This window comes from Pristis pectinata, chromosome 3 (genome assembly GCF_009764475.1).
Source record: "Pristis pectinata isolate sPriPec2 chromosome 3, sPriPec2.1.pri, whole genome shotgun sequence".
NCBI classification, from domain to species: Eukaryota; Metazoa; Chordata; class Chondrichthyes; order Rhinopristiformes; family Pristidae; genus Pristis; species Pristis pectinata.
Window position 1 is genome coordinate 121,075,963 of NC_067407.1, and position 21,711 is coordinate 121,097,673.

Genomic DNA, 21,711 nt, shown 5'->3' on the forward strand with positions numbered 1-21,711 from the left:
TATTAGTCACATGTACATCAAAACCCACAGTGAAATGCATCTTTTGCGTAGAGTGTTCTGGGGGGCAGCCCGCAATTGTCGCCACGCCTCCGGCGCCAACGTAGCATGCCCACAACTTCCTAACCTGTATGTCTTTGGAATGTGGGAGGAAGCACACGCAGTCACGGGGAGAATGTACAAACTCCTTACAGACAGCGGCCGGAATTGAACCTGGGTCGCTGGTGCTGTATTAGCGTTATGGACTTTTACATTGGTGGTGTCAAAGATTTTCTGATGTCCTGTTTTTACACTAGTTCAACAGGCACTGTCCTTGACTATATTCACTTTTCTTTGCCTTACAGATGTGAAGGTTAAATGGGTCCGATTAGCAGCATGTCTTCAATGAAGAAAGCAGAGACCTCAGGCACAGGGGAGCCTTGCAGCTTGAATTCAAATTGTCCAGTAGATGTTCTTCCAGAGGTGACAGGTGGCTCTGGGTCAGGAGCTATTCTTGTAGAGAAAGGAATGACTGATGATGAGGAGCTTACAAACCTGAATTGGCTTCATGAAAATAAAAACCTATTGAAAAACTTCAGTCTTGGCAGTGAGATGCTACGTAGTGTTAGTCCTACACGTGATGTCACTGAAGAAGACACTTCGCCTTTGCCACTCTCTGATTCACTGAATAATGAGAAGCGTGGATTGAACTCCAAGCCTCCCTATTCATTTAGCTGCCTTATTTTCATGGCGATTGATCACTCTGCCAGAAAATGTCTGCCAGTCAAGGATATCTACAATTGGATATTGGAACGTTTTCCATATTTTACCAATGCGCCCACTGGCTGGAAGAACTCTGTAAGGCACAACCTTTCCTTGAACAAGTGTTTCCGGAAAGTGGAGAAGGGTCATGGCAAGGTTAGTGCACGCTGTTCAATGTCTCAATTGGATCATGCAGGTGTCAAGACAGACTCTTAATTGCTTGGCTGGTAAATGGGGTGCTGAGCCACAGACATCAATATGGCTCAAGATTTTATTCTTGGTCTGTGCAAATTAGCTGATCTGAACTGGGTGCTGAGGAGCATTTCAGCATATGAGCAAAGACGAGTGAAAATGACATTGAGGTTCTTGTTCCAGATATGTTAGTTGATGACAGAGTTTTCCTCTGCTATGCTTCCTGAAATCCTTGCCTGAGTGCTAAAATTTAGAATGGAAACTTGGAGGGGTGGAGGAATTCCAGAGGAGTTCTCAACCTGTAGAACTAAAGTCCACCATAAGTGTTAGAAGGAGAATAGCTGATCTCTTAAAAACTTAATTACAACAGAAGGTTACTGGTTTTGATGGAATTCCAAGTGTATGCTCCTTCATAGTTCTTTAGCTTGGCAGCCATATTTTTCTTACAGGAGAAAGATTGGGTTATCACATGGCAGAAAAAAAGAGCAGGAAGTGAGGAAGTAAAGGGTTAAGAAACTGTGACTAACTGTAACTATACATATAACTGATGGAAAAATAACTTGCAAGCAAGAGGACGCAAGCTACTGACTCAAGCTAAGTGATAATTGCTGTGTCCGGGACCTTGGTGGCAGGGCAATATACTAGACGATAAGGGTAGCGGGTGTAATAAACAGACTGGAAGAAGCTTGTTTTAAACAATGAGGGTGATACCTGTCTTTGAATCTCTCGATTATAACCCAATTATGTTGGACAATAGGTGCGATGTCTGTCTTTGGTTCTCTGAGGCCTGACCGGAACTCGTGGAGCCGAATTCATTAAGTGTGCGTGACAATATCTGTATAAATTACTGTCTGCTGCTTTGGACTGCGGAGACCTCCAATAAAGACTCTACGTGAGAGTTTGAGGAGAATTCTCCCGCAGGATACTGCTAATAAATGTGTTTTAACAGAATTAATCTGTGGCACTGTGTTACTTTGCAGCAGACAGGAGTGGGAACTTAAAAGTGGGACAACAGAAGGGACTGGATTTTCTTTCTATGGTTGTTCAATTGTAATCTCTTACAGTTTTATCTCAAGTGTTCCTTCAAGTATGACCTCTGAAGCATTAAATATGTTTAAATTTCAAAATATTTCTCCTATCATCCCTGTTATGTTTGCAAATATTTACAGTAGTAAAATGGCAGGATTGATACAGCATGGATAAAACACTGGTTAGGCCCTACTTGGATTTCTGTGTGCAGTTCTGATTTCACACTACAGGAAGAATGTGATTGCGCTGGACAGAGTTCAGAGGAGATTCGTCAGGATGTTGCCCTGGATTGGAGGACTTTAATGCCGAGAGGTTGGATAGACTGGGCTTGTTTACAAAATTATGAGAGGCATCGATAGGGTAGATAATCAAATCTATTTCCTATAGTAAAGGTAGCAAAAGCAAAAGGGCAGAGATTTAAGGTGAGAAGGAGGGCCCATTTCAGTGCTGTATAACTCTGAATCTGGAACGCACTGCCACTGGAGGTGGAGGAGTTGGATACAATTACTACGTTTTAAGAGGCATTTAGATAGACACTTAAATAGGCAAGGCAGAGAAGGATATGGTGTTAATGTGGCAAATGGAATTAACGTAGATGAGCAAAAAGATCGTCATGGATGTGGTAAGCTGAAGAGCCTGTTTCTGTGCTATGCAATGACTCCAAGATCAGTTCACCTTTGGAGAAACTGTTTACAGACAATGGTATACATCATTAAGACTGGTGATTCTGCTCCAGGCTCTAGAGTGGCAAGGCACCGGCACCAAATAAATAGAAGTAGATGCAGTTTCTATGCACAGAAAGAATCATAGTGAGCCTTTATACTACTGCAAGCTGATTAAGTACACATATTAGATGTTTACAAATAATCCAAAAAGCAACAAGCAAGATTCTCCTCTCGCAAAGAACATGTCAGGTAGAGCATTTTCATTGTATGCTTCATCCTGCATAAAGCTTTCGACTAGTGAGTCACATAATGAAGAGGCTGGAAGTTAGTAGACTGTTACTGTTGGAGACACAAGAAACTGCAGATACTGTCAGACAATCTGCTGATTGCAGAGACTACAGATGCAACAAATAATCTGCTGTAGGAACTGTCAACATTTCAGGTTAAAACACTGCATCAGGACTAAGTGCAGAGGGAAGATAGCTGTTATAAAGAGGAGAGGGGGAGTGGTGAGACGGGCTAGTAGATGATTGGTTGACCGATGAGGGATGAAAGATGACGGGCAAATTGAGCCAGGTAGGGAGGGGGAAGGGGTGGAGTTCGGAGACAGGCAGGTGGATGATAGGTGGAGGTGAGCAAGAACTAAAAACATAGATGGAGCCAGGACTGTTGCCATATTGTGGGAGAAGGTGTGTGTGGGGGGTCAGTAGGAAATGATCTTTCATTCAGTTAATACATCACAACAACAATTATCCCAGATTTCAGTATTTTCTCATTAACTCAAGAACCAATATCTGCCTTCAGCATCCCGTGTGAGAATTGGACGGCATCACATTAAGACCCAAGACCAAATGGAAAGAATGTATTGGCTAGACAATCCGGCTGCTCTGTGGACATATACCTAAACTCTTGGGATTTGTTAAGAGGGATCTGACCCTATGGTTGGGGAGGATGGTGGGGTGCAGGCAGGAAAGGAGGGAGGTGGTTAGAGGGGAGGAGAAAGAAGGTACATTCTGCTTAAAACAAAACCAAAAGTTGAGATTACAATTCTCAGTAATTTGGCAGGATAAATGGGAACAAAGTTCCATAAAAATATTCTTTGCAATGCTCCCCTTGACAGCCACGGCCTTGAGTCCAAACACCACATTCTTAGATCCCTCCACTTATCCATCACTACCTTTTATTTGCTTCTGGCCTTGGTATCTATTCCATACGGCATCTTGATGTTTTTCAACATTAAATGCCATTATTTATTGACATGTTTTCGTTATATCATTCAGATATCTGTGGTCAGTTGATTAACATAATTATCTAAACATGGCATGCAGCTTCTCATTTTGTACTGTGAGGAAGATAAAATAAAGGGGAAAAGAGAATTTAAAAGGATATGCCCATATCTCAAATATTAACACATTATAATAGAATTCAGTGGTCAGAAGCAATAATTCTAGATGATTTGAGGTTAACAGTCAGCAAACAGGGTTAAGTTAATGATCTGACCTAGATTGTATGCTGGGGTTTAATGTTTGCATGCTTGCAGTACACCCAATTCCACCCCTTAGCAGTTTGCTGACAGTTACAAATACAGTTAGCTCACTTAACCTAGTTACTATGGTTATTGGTCAAGTAGACTGAAAAGCTTTTGTAAAATCATGGTCCCATGCAGGATTTTGGATAAGATGTGAGGCTATGGGTGCACAGAGCACAAGGCTACTCTGTATTGCTATGCATCCAGATTGAAAATTACAGAACTGTTTAACAAGAACTTTGTTATTTTTTCTATTTAAAGACATTTCCTGGTTCTAATTATCAGGGTTTGATGCTAGAATCTTAATGTTTCTTCATTATAATAGTAAATAAAAACCTTTTAAGATTGGATACATTTGCAAAGCAGTCAGGAAGTTGCTTACCGGGTGTGGGTTTCATTTTGTGGCCTGGTTTTGAGTTGCTATGGCAACATTTCCTTCAGCTCTATCAGTTTGTGACCTGCCAGTAACATAATACATGACTGATCTGGCTTAACTGGATAAGAGTATTAACGCTTGTAGACAAACCATGTGCTTCCTGTTTGTCAAAATTTGTTCTTGATTCAGGCCATGAAAGTAACTGTACCATGTAAATGTAGTGACAAGTCGTGCATTTAGGAAATTTTTTTCTACACATTTTACCTGCCCTATTCTCCACCAAAAGCAAACTATCCCTCATTGTGAATTGTGTAGATTTCTCTGCTGGTTCACAAATGTACCTAATGTTTATTTCAGTACTTTTGATAATAATGAGCTGCAAGAATGCAGGCCTTGACAGTGTGACTACATCTCGAGCACGTATTTTACAGTGTCACTATGTTCTAATCGATGGCTAAATTTGCGCAAATGAGGATCTTGCAGTGCAATGCACTCTGTGCCAATCAGCAACTAGGTCAATGGTCAAAGTTTTTCTATGTAACTTGTTTATAATTCTGCTTAACAATTTATTAGCTAAGATCAAAATGAGAGAGAAAAAGGAATGGCTATATCCACTGGGCAAAAATGTGATTGTGATTAAGTTTAAAATAGTGAGAACTGTTACCCGTAGCAACAGCTTAACTTGCCAATAAAGAACAGAAACTGTTATATCAGGCCCTATCCAGCAAAAAAAGAACAGAGTTAATGTTTGGGAACTGGAAAAACTCATAGATAAAATAAAATTGCTGTTAGATACAGAGAAAGGAGGAAAGAGCAAAACAATCTTAATTTGGCACTGCATCACAAGATGAGTCTGTAGTTTGGTTTCTGATTAACCCTGACTCTGTATGGTTTAAATGATGTGATGTGTCTCCAAAGGCTGTGTTAATTGTTTTGGGCTTGTTTACTCACTGTTGAAGACTGTGGAGCATATTGTTTATGCAAGCTGCAATGAAGTGTGGCGTTTCCACAAAGCATAAATGCCTGCTTCCACACTTTGAAGGAAATATCTGTTTGCAGAAAGCCATCTTAAAAGACACCAGATAACTGGACAAGGAAAGGAGAATGCAAAACCATTCCAGTCCTAACACTAACACTTTTCAATACAGTACCCTGATCCAAGGTCCTTGACCTGAAACATTAATGCTTTCTCTTTCACAAGATCACAAGACAAGGGAGCAGAAGCAGGCCATTCGGCCCATCGAGTCCGCTCCAAGGAAAAGGGAAAAAGAAATGGGGTGGGGAAAAAACTATTCTAATCCCATTTTCCAGCCTTATCCCCATATCCCTTGATACCCTGACTATTTGGATATCTGTCTATCTCCTCCTTGAACACCCCCACTGATCTGGCCTCCACTGCTGTGCGTGGCAAGGAGTTCCACAATTTCACCACCCTCTGGGTAAAGAAATTTCTCCTCATCTCTGTCTTGAAACTGTACCCTCTAATTCTAAGATTGTGCCCTCTGGTCCTGGACTCGCCCGCCAAGGGAAATAGCCTAGCCACATCTACTCTATCCTTACCTGTCAACATTTTAAATGTCGCTACGAGGTCCCCTCTCATCCTTCTGTACTCCAGTGAGTACAGTCCAAGAGCCGACAAACGCTCATCATACTTAAGCCCTTTCATTCCCGGAATCATTCTCGTAAATCTCCTCTGAACCCTCTCCAACGTCAGCACATCCTTCCTAAGATGTGGGGCCCAAAACTGCGCACACTATTCCAAATGAGGCCTCACTAGTGCCCCGTAGAGCCTCATCAACACTTCCTTACTTTTATACACTATACCTCTCGAGATGAATGCCAACATAGCATTTGCTTTCTTAACCACCGATCCAACCTGGTGGTTAACTTTTAAGGTATCTTGTACGAGTACCCCCAAGTCCCTTTGTACTACCGTACTATCAATCTTCTCTCCTTCTAGATAATAATCTACCTGCTTATTTCTGCTTCCAAAGTGTACAACTGCACATTTCTCAACATTGAATCTCATCTGCCATTTCCTTGCCCATTCTCCTAAACTGTCTAGGTCCCTCTGCATCCTTTCTATTTCCTCTATGCTCCCTACTCCTCCACTTATCTTGGTGTCATCCGCAAACTTAGCCACACAACCATTTATTCCATCATCCAAATCATTGATGTACAAGGTAAAAAGGAGCGGCCCCAACACCGACCCCTGCGGCACACCACTAGTAACCGGTAACCAACCAGAACGAGATCCATTTATTGCCACCCTTTGCTTCCTGCCAACCAGCCAATGCTCCACCCATTTTGCTACCCTACCCATAATTCCATGACCTCTCATCTTATTAATCAGTCTCTTGTGAGGCACCTTATCGAAGGCCTTTTGAAAGTCTAAATACACAACGTCTACCGCCTCTCCCTTATCCACCCTACCTGTGATTTCTTCAAAAAACTCCAATAGGTTGGTCAGACAGGACCTCCCCTTCACAAAACCATGTTGACTAGGTCCAATCTTGCCTTGCGCCTCTAGGTATTCGGTAACCTCCTCCTTGAGGATAGATTCCAATAATTTTCCCACCACTGACGTCAGACTAATAGGTCTGTAATTGCCTTTGTGCTGCCTCCCACCTTTTTTTATACAACGGAACTACATTCGCTACCCTCCAGTCCTCCGGAACCATGCCAGAATCTATTGATTCCTGAAAAATAATCGCCAATGCCTCCGCTATCTCTACAGCCACCTCCTTCAGAACCCGGGGATGCACCTCATCCGGTCCGGGAGACTTATCAGTCTTAAGCCCCTTTAGTTTTCCTAGCACCTTCTCCCTATTAATCTCAACTGAACTCAGTTCCAATTCGTGAGACTCCTGACTAACGGGCACATTGCTTATGTCCTCCACGGTGAAGACCGATGCAAAATATTCATTCAATTCCCTTGCCATCTCACTATCGTCCATTATAATACCTCCTGCACCGTTATCAATTGGTCCTATGTCAACCCGTGTCTCTCTTTTATTCCTTATGTATTTAAAAAAACTCTTAGAATCCTTCCGAATGTTGTCCGCCAGCTTCCTTTCGTAACTCATCTTTGCTTTCCTAATGACCTTCTTAGTTTCTCTCTGCAGATTTTTAAAAACTTTCCAATCTTCTGTTTTCCCACTAATTTTTGCTACTTCGTACGCCGCCCCTTTTGCTTTTATTTTATCCTTCACCTCCCTCGTTATCCACATCTGTGCCTTTTTTCCATTCAAAACCTTCTTTTTTCTTGGAATATATCTGTCCTGCATTGTCCTTATTTCCTGTAGAAATTTCTTCCATTTCTCCTCTGCCGTCCCTCCAGCTAACTTACTCCTCCAATCAATTTGGGCCAACTCTTCTCTCATACCTTTGTAATTTCCCTTATTCCACTGAAATATCGATACACCAGTTATCAGCTTCTCCTTCTCAAACTTGAAACTAAACTCAATCATATTGTGATCACTTGTTCCCAGTGGTTCCTTTACCTTTAGTTCCCTAATCACCTCGGGTTCACTACACAGCACCCAATCCAAAACAGCCGATCCCCTGGTGGGCTCCTCAATAAGTTGCTCCAGATGCTGCTTGACTGGCTGAGTTGTTCTAGCATTTTCTGTTTTTGTTCCAGATTCCAGCATCTGCTGTTTTGTTTGTTTTCCAGAGGGCTGGATTTTGAATCTTAGCAAAGAGGCTGGGCATTTTAAACTTTAAGTTATGAAAATTACATCTGGAATTCAAAGCTACCATAACTAAAGCAGACTATGAAAATGGTGTATTCTAGTAAATTCATCTGGTTCAATAATGTATTTCAGGGAAGGACGCTGCTATTCTCAGCCAGTCTGGCTTAAATGTAACTCCACATCATCACAGTGATTGAAGTTTAACTGCTGTCTGAAATGGCAGGACAACAACTTTGTAGAAGGGCATTTTGGCATGGACAGTAGATGTTGGCCTTGCTATGATATCCTTTTACCATCTCCCCAACCATTTTCTGTAAATTTAATTTTTAAAGGAATTCTTCCCATTGGAGATCAGAAAAATAGGTTGGTGTTTAAGACTAGAGTGTGTGAGAGCTGAGGTAATATTTCTTTCATGGATCTCTCTGCATCAGTAGGGTATGGGTTTGATAAGTTCTCAGGCTGTCACCTGAAATTGGAAGTCAAGGAAATGACCAAGGCTATCAAGAGTAACTCGTCTGTGTTTTGGTTTTCCCCAGGCTTTCATGTGCCACTTGCCCATGATGAGATAGCTGAGGGCAAGGATATTAAATTACATCCAACAATAGTGTGCTACATTATATCAATAAACAGTGTTGACATCAGAAATTGTGAGTGAAAACTGGCTGCCACAAGTCAAAGTGCACTGATTTGTTTCATTTCTCCAGTTCTGATGTCAAGTCATTGACCTGAAACATTAACTTTGTTTTTCTCTCCATAGTGGTTGCCTGACCTGCTGAGTATTTCCAGTACTTCCTGTTTTTATTTCTGACAAAAGAAATGTTTTTATTTTTGTTTTGAACAACTTCTATAAAATTCACCATTAAACAAAGGTTGAATGGTTGCAGGAGAAGGAAAATGTAACTGGAGATTGAGAAATAAGGGGAAAACCATTAGCCAACCAAATTTGTCTGGGTAGGCTGTGAAATGACTTGTGAGGAGAGGAGAAAGATGGTGAGGGACAAGGGGAAAGCTAGATTGGCTGAAGCTCTGCAGCCAGAGGTGAAGAGGTGGAAATGGGAAGTTATGAAGAAGAAATGGGATTTGTTGACAAAGATAGGAATTTAAAAAGATAGCTGTGTTGACACAAGGAGTCAGTGATGGTGTCATTTTCAGAACCAGTTAAGATTTTTTAAAAAATTGTGAACTTTTGAGAAAGTAGATTGCTTTCTCTGGCACACTGTTCTTGTTGTCTTTTACTGCTCTACAGTATAGGTGCCCTCCCAGTTCCTGCCAAATGAGTTAACTCTAGCTGGTGCACTATATTTGGCTTTAGCGCCCACTTTTGAATCGCAATCCTATGGGCAACTCCTACCCTTTTACTAGGAAGCATGTATTTATGAGCATTGGATTAAAATGGGCTTGGTCTTGACTGTAAACTTAAAATAAAAACTTTGATTTTTACAGTACCTTTCATATCCTCTGCATAATCAAAAGTATTCTACGACCATTTAAGTATTTTTTTAAAGCATAGTCACAACTTCAATGTTGGACAGGGCCAGCACTTGTATGGGAATAACACTATTTACCAGTTCCCCTCCAAGTTAGCAGTCCTTCATTGTCACAAGATCTACATACTGGAACTCCCTACCCAATGTCACTTGGAGTACCTTCACCAGAAGGACTACAGCAGTTCAAGATGCTCACACCACCTTCTCGAGGGCAGTTGGGGGATAAGCAATAAATGCTGGCCTTGCTGGTGTCACCTTGAAAATGAATGAAAAATATGGCAGCCAATTTTCACACAGAAAGGTATCTCCAGCAGTAATGTGATTTATTTTTGATAAATAGACAATTTAATTTAGTGGTGTTAGTTGATGGACATGTATTGTCCAGGACACTGGGGACAACTCCCCCTGCATCCTCTTCAAAATAATGCCATTGGATCTTCAACACCCACCTAAGAAAGACTCAAGTTTAATGTCTCATCTGAAAGATGATACCTGCAACAGTCTCTTAGCCAGTGTGCACATCTATAGCACTATCATTAATCCTGGTGATTCTGACATCATGAGTATGCCAGAGCAGTTCAGTGAGAAATAAATTTGCCCATGTCTGAAGTACTTTGCAAATAAAGTGACTCTTGAAACAGTAGCCCTTAGAACTGAACTGGAGTTGTCTAAATTTTGTCCTATTCTATGGAGCAGGACTTGAACCATTACTTCTTTACTTAGAGGTGGGAGGACTACCAATTGACGCAAAGCTGACAGTGAGATTCCATCCCACACTCCACTTTTTCACACACACACACATATGTATCAAAGTAATCAGCTTTCACTATCTTGGTTATACTTGAGGAAGAGCCAGTTGTGTAAGTACGGGAAGATATCAAGCTGTTGCATGCTTCAGATATCAAAATGAAAAATAAATATAATTCTAATTCACTGAAATAAAAATACTTCCAGTATTTCAGTAGTCTTTCATTGAAAAAACTACTCATCAGGATAGTGGTCATTTGGCCTTGTTTCCAATTACTTCCCTTCATCAATGCTGTGCTCCTTCCTAAAGTGTTCCACACATGCCTTTTATGTTTTGGGCTAAATTCAGTCATTTCTGAATCATTGGATTTGTTTGAATCACGCATGAGCAGTTTGTTGCATTTATTACTTCACACCTAATTCAAGGATCATGCTTGTCTGCCTGCCAACAATCAGAACCCAAACTAACGAAGTACATCTGTGTGAGTAACAAATAGAGTTTATATTTTCCAGAGTACTAGTTTGGGACAAAAACATAAAATATTGGAAGCACTCAGAAGGTCAGGCAGCATCTGTGTGGAGTTAATTTTCAGGTCTTCAGTGCAGTTCCAGTGAAGAATCTTTGACCTGAAAACTTACTTTGTTTCTCTTTCTCAGATGCTATTTGACCTGCTGAGTGTTTCCAGCATTTTCTGCTTTTGTATCAGATTTCCAGCATCTGCAGTTTTTTTTTTGATTTTCAGCCAATATATTTCATTTACCATTGGAGCATTTCTGGAATCTGTTGCATTCTTGTAATTTTCAATAACTAGAACCAATATTAAATTGAGAAATCTTTTCTTATCCAACATGTAAAAATCTCAAGAAGAGGAAGTTTTGCCTAGATGTGGGAAGTAAGTATGGGGTAATATATCTTGCTTCCCACATCTAGACGATCATCACATAAAGTGTGAAATAACAATTGAGAAAGATGCCAGTAAGAGAACAATTAAACTGACAGATTGGAATAAGGTTAATTTGATGGGGATGAGAATGGAATCAGGGAGGCAAGGTGGAAAACATTTGCTTTAACTGGCAAAGGGTGAAGACAATAGTCAGTTATTTGTAAAATGATAAAGCTTAGGTGTAAGATATTTGTTTTTTTAAATAAAGGGACCAACCAGCCAGTAAAGGTAAACCACAGATGAATAATGAGCCTGCAGTAAATCTAAATCTAAGTAAAATGAATCAGAATAAGTGCATATGGGTTAAATATGGATGTAAGATATCAGGATTTTCAAACAACTTTTGATAATGCAAACCTCATGACCAAAGAGCATGTGGAGTCAAGGGAATGGGCAGCACAATGGAGAGCAAGTTGTCTATAAAGCAGTAAACTGATTTAGGATTAAGGTTTGGGGCAGCTACTCAGATTGGCATAAGGTAGGAAGCAATGTTGCACAGGGATGGGCACTAAAACTACTGTTATTCACAATTTAAATCGAATGATCTAGATTTGAAAATTGGAAATTTGTAGATGATACCAGATTGTTTGAGAATTTGAAAAATCTGAGATATTAAAAAAAACATACAGACAAATAATACAAGTGAACTGTATTGTAACTCTCAAATAATACAGGTGACCTTCATGTTATGGGGGGGGGGGGGGGGTGAGGGGCGTCATGGTCTTAGAAAATGGTCTGTATCATGATTTTCTGTAATGCAAAGTGAAGTCATCTGCATGTGTGAAGAAATGCAAGATGGAAAACTAAGTTATGTTTACTTATTTGCTTTTTTTCTCACATAAATTTCATAAGAGCAAACTTTTATTCTGTATCCCAGATTGTTTGATAGTGAAATGTGAATTCCATAAGAGCAATTTTCCATTACCCAAGTTGTGTTAATGCAGAAGTTGTCTATATGGGTAAGGGACTTGTGGGGCATTTAGTTAGGAAGAATAAAGAAGCCACATAGTATTTAGACAGTAAGAGTATTAAAGAGATCAGTGCAGCAAAAAGATTGAGCAAAGGGGTATGTACGCAAATCGTAAAGAAAATAGTTGAGTTGAAACCTCTTTCTCAAAGAATGATTAGAATGTAGAACATGGAGAAGCAGATGCATACATAACTTGGACACATTTAAGGGACAATGAAATGGTGCAGGGAAGAAGGGGATACTTGGTTAAATGAAGCAGAACTGGGTGAAGCTCAGAGTATAAATGCTGGTTGAGCCGAATGGCTTGTGGTGCGGAGTGTTTGTAACTTGATTTGTAAGAGTATATAAGGCAATTACATTTTAATATCCACACTGAGTTTGGTCAGGAAAAATCCTACTTTATTACTCAAAAGTTTATTGTTACTTGTTAAAGCCACTTTGGAACTCTTTGAATATATTGGGAATATCGGGTATTTATGTGGGTTGTCTTCCAATAAATTTATCTCTGGAAGAGTCAATACTTTTAGAAGAGGAATAAAGATAGGCATTATTGGCAAGGAAATAAACTGGCTTCATGACTGAAATAATGTGATGAAATATATTTAAGTACAATGCCAACAGGCCATGTTGAAATTTAGTCTATTAACCTATCAACTTTTATTTTGTTCTAAATTGTGAACTACTAGCAGGCATGTGACTGATGTGTGTACAATGAAATAACCTGCTCTTTGTCATGTATCTCTGACAGACTGTTGGGAAAGGCTCACTGTGGTGTGTAGACCCACAGTACAGGCCCAACCTCATTCAGGCTCTAATGAAGACTCCATATTATTCAACAATGCAAATCTTCTACACACCACCAGCCTCTCCTCCAAGGTAAGTATCATCTCCCACAACTGAAGGAGGTTTTCAATAATCTACACAGCAATGAGAAGAATTCTTTTAAAAAATAATTGCAACGTCATATTAAGTTTGTTGCTAAGTATTTCTGCAGCGTAATGCTCTATAAGGTGGGCTCAATCATGCAATTTGAATTTGCTGTGAAGTGACTTGCTGTTACAGCTTCAAAGTAAACTGGAATATTACTACTGATACTGTATATGTTTGCATCATTTAACGATTGTGAAAAGGACTTGGGGGGGAAAAATGAGTGAGATATGAGTGTAACGATAAATTGGTATTGGTTTATTATTACCAATTTATCATTACACTCATATCTTACTCATTTTTTCCCCAAGTCCATCAAGACAGAAATGATAATAAGTAAGCCAGTTGTAATGTTACTATGGGAACACATTGTGGGGAAAATGTGTATATCATTGTAACTGTGTTTTGCTGCTTGGTAACTAATCATATGGGTGGCACACTAGCATAATTGTATTTTTACACTTCTTGTCTGAAAGATGGACTTCAGTGATTGTAATTACCAAATTTAGAAATTGCACAGGGTTTTTTCCCCCCCACGAAGAAGCTTGGTGCATTTGTATTTAAAGTGTAGAACTATTCATTATCAGCATTACCAATCCTTTGGGTATGCTGTTTGATGTGCACAACACTAGAAATGTGGCGTTTAGGTGTGATAGTAAGGTCAGTGTTCTGTTGCTGCACGAGGACATTACTACCACTAACAGGGATTCACTCAAATATGCTGTCTCAGAATTCATGAACCGTCTTACTTCATGCTTTCTCACCTTGCCCTGATGGGAAGTTGCACATTATTTCTAGGATTGAAGATAACTGGAGGTGATCAAAGCCTACATTGATTACAGATCAGTTCAAAAGGAATCCTGTTCATCTGATGATCTTTCTGGCGTGTCCTGATGCTTTAGTGAACTGCAGAACCCTGTCAAACTGGGAACAGTGCTGGGTTAGCCAATAACAGATTCCACTGATATCGTGGTGCAATATTAGATCTCAGTATTGTCCTGGTTCTAGAACATAGAACAATACATCACAGGGACAGGCCCTTTGGCCTATGATGTCCATGCCAAACATTATGTCAAATTAAACTAATCCCTTCTGCCTGCACATGATCCATCTCTGTCCATTCCCTGCATATTCATGTCCCTATCTAAAAACTTCTTAAATGCCATCATGTCTGCTTCCACCACCACCCCGGCAACGCGATCCAACACTTACAACTTTGTGTGTGTGTATACTGTATGTATATATATTATATAAAATATTGCCCCTCATATTATTTCAACTTTCCTCCTCTCACCTCAAATCTATGCCCTTTTAATATTTGACATTTCTACACTGGGAAAAAGATTCTGTCTATCTATGCCTCTCATAATTTTATGAACTTCTATCAGGTCTCCCCTCTGTCTCTGATGCTCCAGAGAAAACGATCCAGGTTTGTCCAACCTTTCCTTGTCGCTAACACCCTCTAATCCAGGCAGCAGCATGGTAAACCTCTTTTGTACCCTTACCAAAGCCTACACATCCTTCCTGTAATGGGGCTACCGGAATTGCGCACAATACTCCAAATGCAGCCTAACCCAAGTTTTATACAGCTGCAACATGACTTCCTGACTCTTCTCAATGGCCAACCAATGAAAGCAATCATGCCATACGGCTTTTTTAATCACTCCATCTACTTGTGTTGCCGGTTTCAGGGAGGTATGCACTTGGACCCCAAGACCCCTCTGTACCTCAATGCTTTTAAGGGTCTGTATACTTTGCACTTGCATTCGATCTCCCAAAGTGCCACACCTCGCACTTGCTCAGAATAAATTCCATTTTGGGAACCGTTGTTTCTAATCCTGAAAATTTTCCAGTGACCCCCGAGGCAGAAGCAGGCATTTAGATCTTGATCGAAGGCTGCTTTCAGTAAGATATAAAGTGGCTGGAAGGGTAATCCTGTGTACATTTCCTGATAATTGGTGTAGAAGGGCAAGTGATCTATGAATGGGTTACATGGCTGCTTTCTCATCCAGGGCAAAGAGGGGTTTTTTTAACCATTGAAACATTATTTTGGAGGTGTGATATGAAGAACCAAGATTAAAATATTTATGGGTTAAGGTTTTTTAGGAGTAATGGTCTGGGATAAAAGGACTATTGACTATGTGGAATTGCTAATGATTATTTTTACTGCATTGGAAATTCCTGTCCTAACAAATTGCCTGAGGAAATCTTCGATATTCTTAACTGTTTGCAGTTCTGCATATTACTTGCTGTTTTTTCCATTTTCTCTCTCCCTGTTCTAACAATGCCTTTTAATATGCTCTGATTATCACTCCTTTTTTCTATCTCAGGTGTGTGGTGCCCTGGGTAAAACTAAATAACTCAGTCAGTGTTGGATTTGTACAGCTTTGTAAAAATACAATCTAGAGCAGCATGGCACCTTACAAAGTGAGTGTACATAAAAATTGCAACATGGAGCAGGCCTTTTGGCACAACTGGATTTGAGATCCATCCATGTTTAGTTTTAATTAATTTAAATTGCTGGGTTCTAGAGAAAATACTCTGAATTAGCAGAATATATAGGGCAATCCTTTTTCTTTACTTTTGATTATAGACCATCAAATTTTGCTCCCAGTCGCTTGATAACTTGCATCAATCAAACCTTATCCTCCAGCTAGTTTTATTTTTAAAAACCAAAATGCTCCTCCTAACACTACTTTCAACTTTCAAGCAGCCCATCAGCAATCTTCCATTTCTTTATAAAGTCTTGTGTGTTTTATTGTATTGCGCTGCTTAAATCTTTCCAATTATGTTTTTGCTCCACTGCACAGGCCAGTCACCAATGCCATTTTGATTGTACCTGAAGCTCATTATCACTCCTAATGTGTTTGATCACTGCCAAGCACCAGCACCATATCCCACTTCCCCATCACAGGTTTCTTCACATATCTTTTGCTCTTCAGACACTGACCTATACTTATTGTTCCTTTCTACTTTTGGTCAATCAAAAGTTAGCACTCTTTTAGCCACAATAGCCTTTAACTCTGAATTCCATTCTCTAGCTTCTCGTTTTGCCACATCTGTGTCTCTCGAACACCTTAGAATCTTTCTGGTGACTTGTTTTGGTCCCACAAGTTTTCTTTCCACTTTCATGACTGAGTTGGAACTCCCATGGTATGAAGATATCACCCACCTGCCATGAAGTAGGCTTGTCAAGGAATCCTTGTGGATGCCCTCCAACTGTCATCAAACCCTGTCCAAGCCAAGAATTGTTGATGCAATTCCAGACTATTGTGTGAGTGTTAAACAGAAACTTGATCAAAAATCTGATCATTGAGTTTCAGTGTTCTCACCTACAACATAAAATAAGAGGTCACATTGAACCTTTCCATACAGGACATGAAGATATCATTGAAGAATGGGGCACTATAGCCTTGTTAAACTGCTTGGGCAGCAAAGTGCAGTCTTTAAGTTGCATTACAGATTCTTGCCCTGGAGGGACTTGGGCAACCCACTTGGCTGAATTAATCATTATCAGTTCATATCCAAGCTCAATATACAACATTAACAATCATCTTTTCCGCTATTGCTTTTCCAGCAATATGGAAGAATAATGGATGTCTATGGGTGGTATATAATACTTGGTCTAGGTTTACAGAGAAGCCATGCTCACTTTGGGGCACCTAAAATTGTAGCATGAGCAAATCACTTGGACTTTGCAGTTCAGAGGGAACTACAGGGAATCTAGCTATGTCAATTTCTGTATGATAGAAGCAGAATATTCTTTATTTAAAACTGTTCCCATTTGATTTCAGTTCAATATCAGTATGACCTGGTGCTCTGAGCACATGTCCAGCATGCCATATAAGTATTGCTCATTTGGAACAATATAATACTAAAGAATAACAAAATCTGGCTATAAATGAACACTAACTAAAATGATCCTTTTCAAATAAAGTGGAACTATTGCCAGCTTACAGCTTTTACATTTCTATCCATCTCCTCGCCATTAACTCTTAAGAGAGTTCTGGGGAAGAGGTTGGTTAAATGCACTATTAATCTCGTCTCCAGTTTTTCCTGAGTCCTTCCCTCTCTCCCCTGTTTTAGCAGGGTCTTCTTTCCATTGGTTAAATATGCTGACATTTGCATTTAAACATTAAAGATGGTCACCTGACAACATGAAAGAGAAGGGCTAGGTGCCTACAGGACTTTAGTACAGCAGAGCTCAGTGACTTCAGAATTGGGAGGTGCAGGAAATGATTATGACATACTTATGTGCTGGAATTTGTATCTGATGTGTACCTTTGAATGCTCAACATGCATATTTCACAGACAGAATCAAGTCACTTAGAACAATACAGCACAGGAACTATCCCCCCGGCCCAAGATGTCAAATTAAACTAAATCTCTTCTGCCTGCACATAATCCACATACCTCCATTCCCTGCACATTCATGTGCCTATCTAAAAGCCTTTTAAACACCAGTATCACATCTGCTTCCACCACTACCCCTAGCAGCCTGTTCCAGGCACCTACCACTCTCTTTAAATTTAAAAAAAACCTGCCCTGCACATCTCCTTTAAACTTCCCCCTCTCACCTTAAATGCATGTCCTCCAGTATTTGACATTTCTCTCCTAGGAAAAAGAATCTGTCTACCCTATCTATTGCCTTTCATAATTTTATAAACTTCTCAGGTCTCCCCTCAGCCTCTGACGCTACAGAGAAAACAATCCAAGTTTGTCCAGCTGCTCCTTATAGCTCATACCCTCTAATCCAAGTAGCATCCTGGTAAACCTCTTCTGTACCTTTTCCAAAGCCTCCACATCTTTCCCATGATGGACCGGCTGGAATTGCACACAATACTCCCAAGTGCGGCCTAACCAAAGTTTTATACAGCTGCAACATGACTTCCATACACTTGTACTCAGTGCCCTGACCAATGAAGGCAATCATGCCATGCACTGCCTTTACCTCCTTAGATACATCCCATTACACCTCTCTACTTGCGTGGCCACTTTCAGGGAGCTATGGACTTGGACCCCAAGGTCCCTTTGTACACTTTAAACTACTTTTCTAACAGCTTTCAGATATCTCTCAACAGCCTTGATAATGAGTTTAAGGAAGACAACTTGTGACAACAGTGATGTGGGGAACCAAGAATTAGAATTAATAGAAATACAAAAAAATGTTTAATGTTTGGGTAGGCGGCACGGTAGCATAGCGGTTAGCGCAATGTTATTACAGCGCCAGCGATCGGGGTTCGATTCCCGTCGCTGTCTGTAAGGAGTTTGTGCGTTCTCCCGTGTCTGCGTGAGTTTCCTCCGGGTGCTCTGGTTTCCTCCCACATTCTAAAGACGTACGGGTAGGTTAATTTGGGGGTTTAAAATGGGCAGCGCGGACTCATTGGGCCGGAAGGGCCTGTTGCGACGCTGTAAATAAAAAAAAAAGTGGGTTTAAACAGCCTTGGCTAAGAACAACTAAATGCAGAAATGACATCATAACCCTCTGATTAGTTTTTTTTCCCAACCAATTTGTTTGACGAGTTTGATGTTTGGTCATTGCTTGTTGCAATTATCCTCTATGCCTAGTTCCAAGGGAATGCAAATAAACCAAAGTTGTTTCTTGTAAGCACAGTAGTCATTGGCTACTTGTTTGTGGATGTCAGGTGAGCAAATAATTGAATGTGATTTTTGTTTTCTCTATCCAAATAGCCTGACAAAATTTGTTATCTAGATTCATACATGGGGAGTAACACTTTTGAAACAATATCAAAGCAAGTTGGCATCTTTAGCACCTGGTGATTATTTTAAGCATATAATTGTTTCTTTTAGTGCATCACCACCTCCTCACCACCTCACATCAACATCACCACAGCTCCGAGACAGCCTACAGAAAAGTGAGTTCAGTTTTCCTTTTTGTTTTTTTTTAAACTGGAAATGTACATACTTGGATAAACTAATTTTGTGTAAACTCAAGAACTAATGTACTTATTCATTTCTTGGCAATAACATCTTGACCATTTGAAGAGTAGTTATATTAAAATATGGCTGACATTGCTGTTTTATTTTGAAAATGACAATGAGAATCTACTTTAATTTCTCCACATTGCACCTGTTCTGACACATGCTGCACGGTTAACTGAATTGATTCTTATCAGAATGTGAGAACTAGAAGCCACTCCAGCCTGCTCCACAATTCAATAGAATAATGGCTGATCTTTAACCTTCACGTTATTTCAATATTCCCATATTTCTCATTTCATTTAGTGTCTAAGTATCCTAGCTCCCGATCCAATGCTTCATGGGTTAAGGCAATTTGGGTGCTTGTCTTGTAGTTTTCAAGTGCGTAGAAGGTTTAAGCCTCCACCATTCTTTCAGTCACTGAGTTTCAGACCCCCCTCTCCTGCCTTCACTCTTTGGGCGAAAATACACTTCTTCAACACCCTCCTATCAATGATGTTAAATTTAAAGCTGAGTTATTGCTCTCTGTGCTGAGGGACATAGACCCTTGCTGATCCACTGACTCAGTCTCGTAAATTTAAAATATTTTAATTAAATTCTGTTCATCCTTTGACAGTCTGTTGCAGAGTACACTCTAATATTTCCTTACATTTGTCCAAGTTATAGGTTTCTATTACATTCCTTAGAACGTGTTGTTTATTAGTCCAGATAGAACTTTACTATTCAGCTTAATCCATTTCATGCATTATTGTATCAACCACTGTACCACAAACTATCCCCTTCACAGTTTGGCAGTATCATCAGAGATAATACATAGACAATAACTATTCTACCTCTGTTCCCTTCATAATTTTGTTTTGTGAAGATCAGTCACATTATTGCCAGTCTTTGGATGGAAGATTCCACTCCACAGAAGGAAAGGCGATAAGTTGCTACTCTTCTTTTCTGTGTCATTTTTCCTTCTCATTGTTTTGAAGACACTGATTCCTAGTAGAACACAATTCCAGAAGCCTCCAATATAGTATTGAGACCTGCCAGTGCTTATTGATAATTTACTCAGTTGCAGGTATAACTTATCCTGTAATGCCTATATGCATAAAGTTTTAGCATGGTGTAACAAAGTAGTGTTGGAGGCTTCACTAATGTGGCATGTTACCTTCCCTGTCCAGGAGGTAAGTTAATTTGGTGCTTCTCTACTGCCCTGGCTGAGCCCAATTAACTGGGCTCCGGTCAGGGCTTTGGAAATTTCCACAGCTTAGTTACTCACTGGAAAATTTTGATTAACCATCAGGGAAGGGAAGGGCTACTTAAAATAAAACTGGCCCATTGGCTTGGCAGAACATTAAGAGAACTCAGCTGTTTTTGGTTGAATTCTCATCATGTTAAACTACTGGTTCTGGAAGGGATTCACCAATTTGCAAGGCTTTTGGTGCCCTCTTTACATCAGGGAACATATTTCAGAATATTAGCAAATAAAACAAACACAAGTCATGCATAATTCAGAAGTTGCAGTCTGTGATCTGTGAAGATTACTTCATTTCACCCATAACAAAAGAGGGACATCCTCAGTAAATGAAACAATCCATGAGAGCATGCAGTAAGACTTAGAGGACATATAGGCATGGACTGAAAAGTGCCAGGCAATGATCATCTCCAAGAAGTGTGTCCAACAACTTACCCGTGGTAGTCAATGACATTATCACCAAGTCCCTCTCAAACAACTTCATGGGGGTCGCAAAATGACCAGAAACTCGACTGGACAAATCACATAGATATCACAATTTCAAGAACAAGTCGGAGGCTGGGTACCCTGCAGCGAATAACTCACTTCCTGAGATGCCACAGCCTGCCTTCCACCATCAGGTGTGAATCAGGAGCATGATGGAATACTCTCTGCTTGCCTACATGAATGCAGTTCAACACCATCCAAGACAAAACAGCCTATTTAAAAGGCACCTGATCCACTGTTTAATATTCTTTTCCGATATATCACTGCTGTATTTTGGCTGCAATGCCTGCCATTTACCAAATGCACTGCAGTTACTTGCATCCTCTAAGACCAAGAAGGACATGGGAACAACATCACCTCCAAGTTGCTCGCCACCCTGAGCTGAAGTACATAATCAGTTCTTTATTGTCATTAGGTCTAAATCCTGTCACACCTTGGTAGCATTCTGTAGCATGACTGCAGTAATTCAAAAAGGTGGCTTGTCACCACTTTTCGATGCAATTAGTGATGGGTAATAAGTACTGGTCTTGGCACCAACACCTACATCGCAGAAAATTATGTACTTAACCCTGAAGCAGAGCTGAGATATTGGCCAAGCTTACAATGTTCTTATTTCTATCCAGCAATTCTTGTTTGAATGGTGTGTCAATACTGGATAAGGAAGAGCAAGGTCATGGCTTTGATTATCCATATTGGCACAATATTTAATATTAATATCATTTAAATACGAGTTGTACAACAGTA

General features: G+C 40.1%; 1 protein-coding gene across 7 annotated transcripts in view; it reads left to right on the forward strand.

The window, feature by feature from the left end:
• LOC127568570 (forkhead box protein N2-like) overlaps positions 1 to 21,711 on the forward strand; it is a 51,662-nt gene that overhangs the window by 15,311 nt on the left and 14,640 nt on the right. For all 7 annotated transcript variants that reach the window (XM_052012477.1, XM_052012478.1, XM_052012481.1 and 4 more), the window contains 3 exons: positions 342 to 894; positions 13,120 to 13,247; positions 19,110 to 19,174. In XM_052012477.1, the coding sequence (XP_051868437.1) occupies positions 355 to 894; positions 13,120 to 13,247; positions 19,110 to 19,174 (733 nt within the window). In that variant the 5' untranslated portion in view covers positions 342 to 354. The remainder of the gene's footprint in view (positions 1 to 341; positions 895 to 13,119; positions 13,248 to 19,109; positions 19,175 to 21,711) is intronic.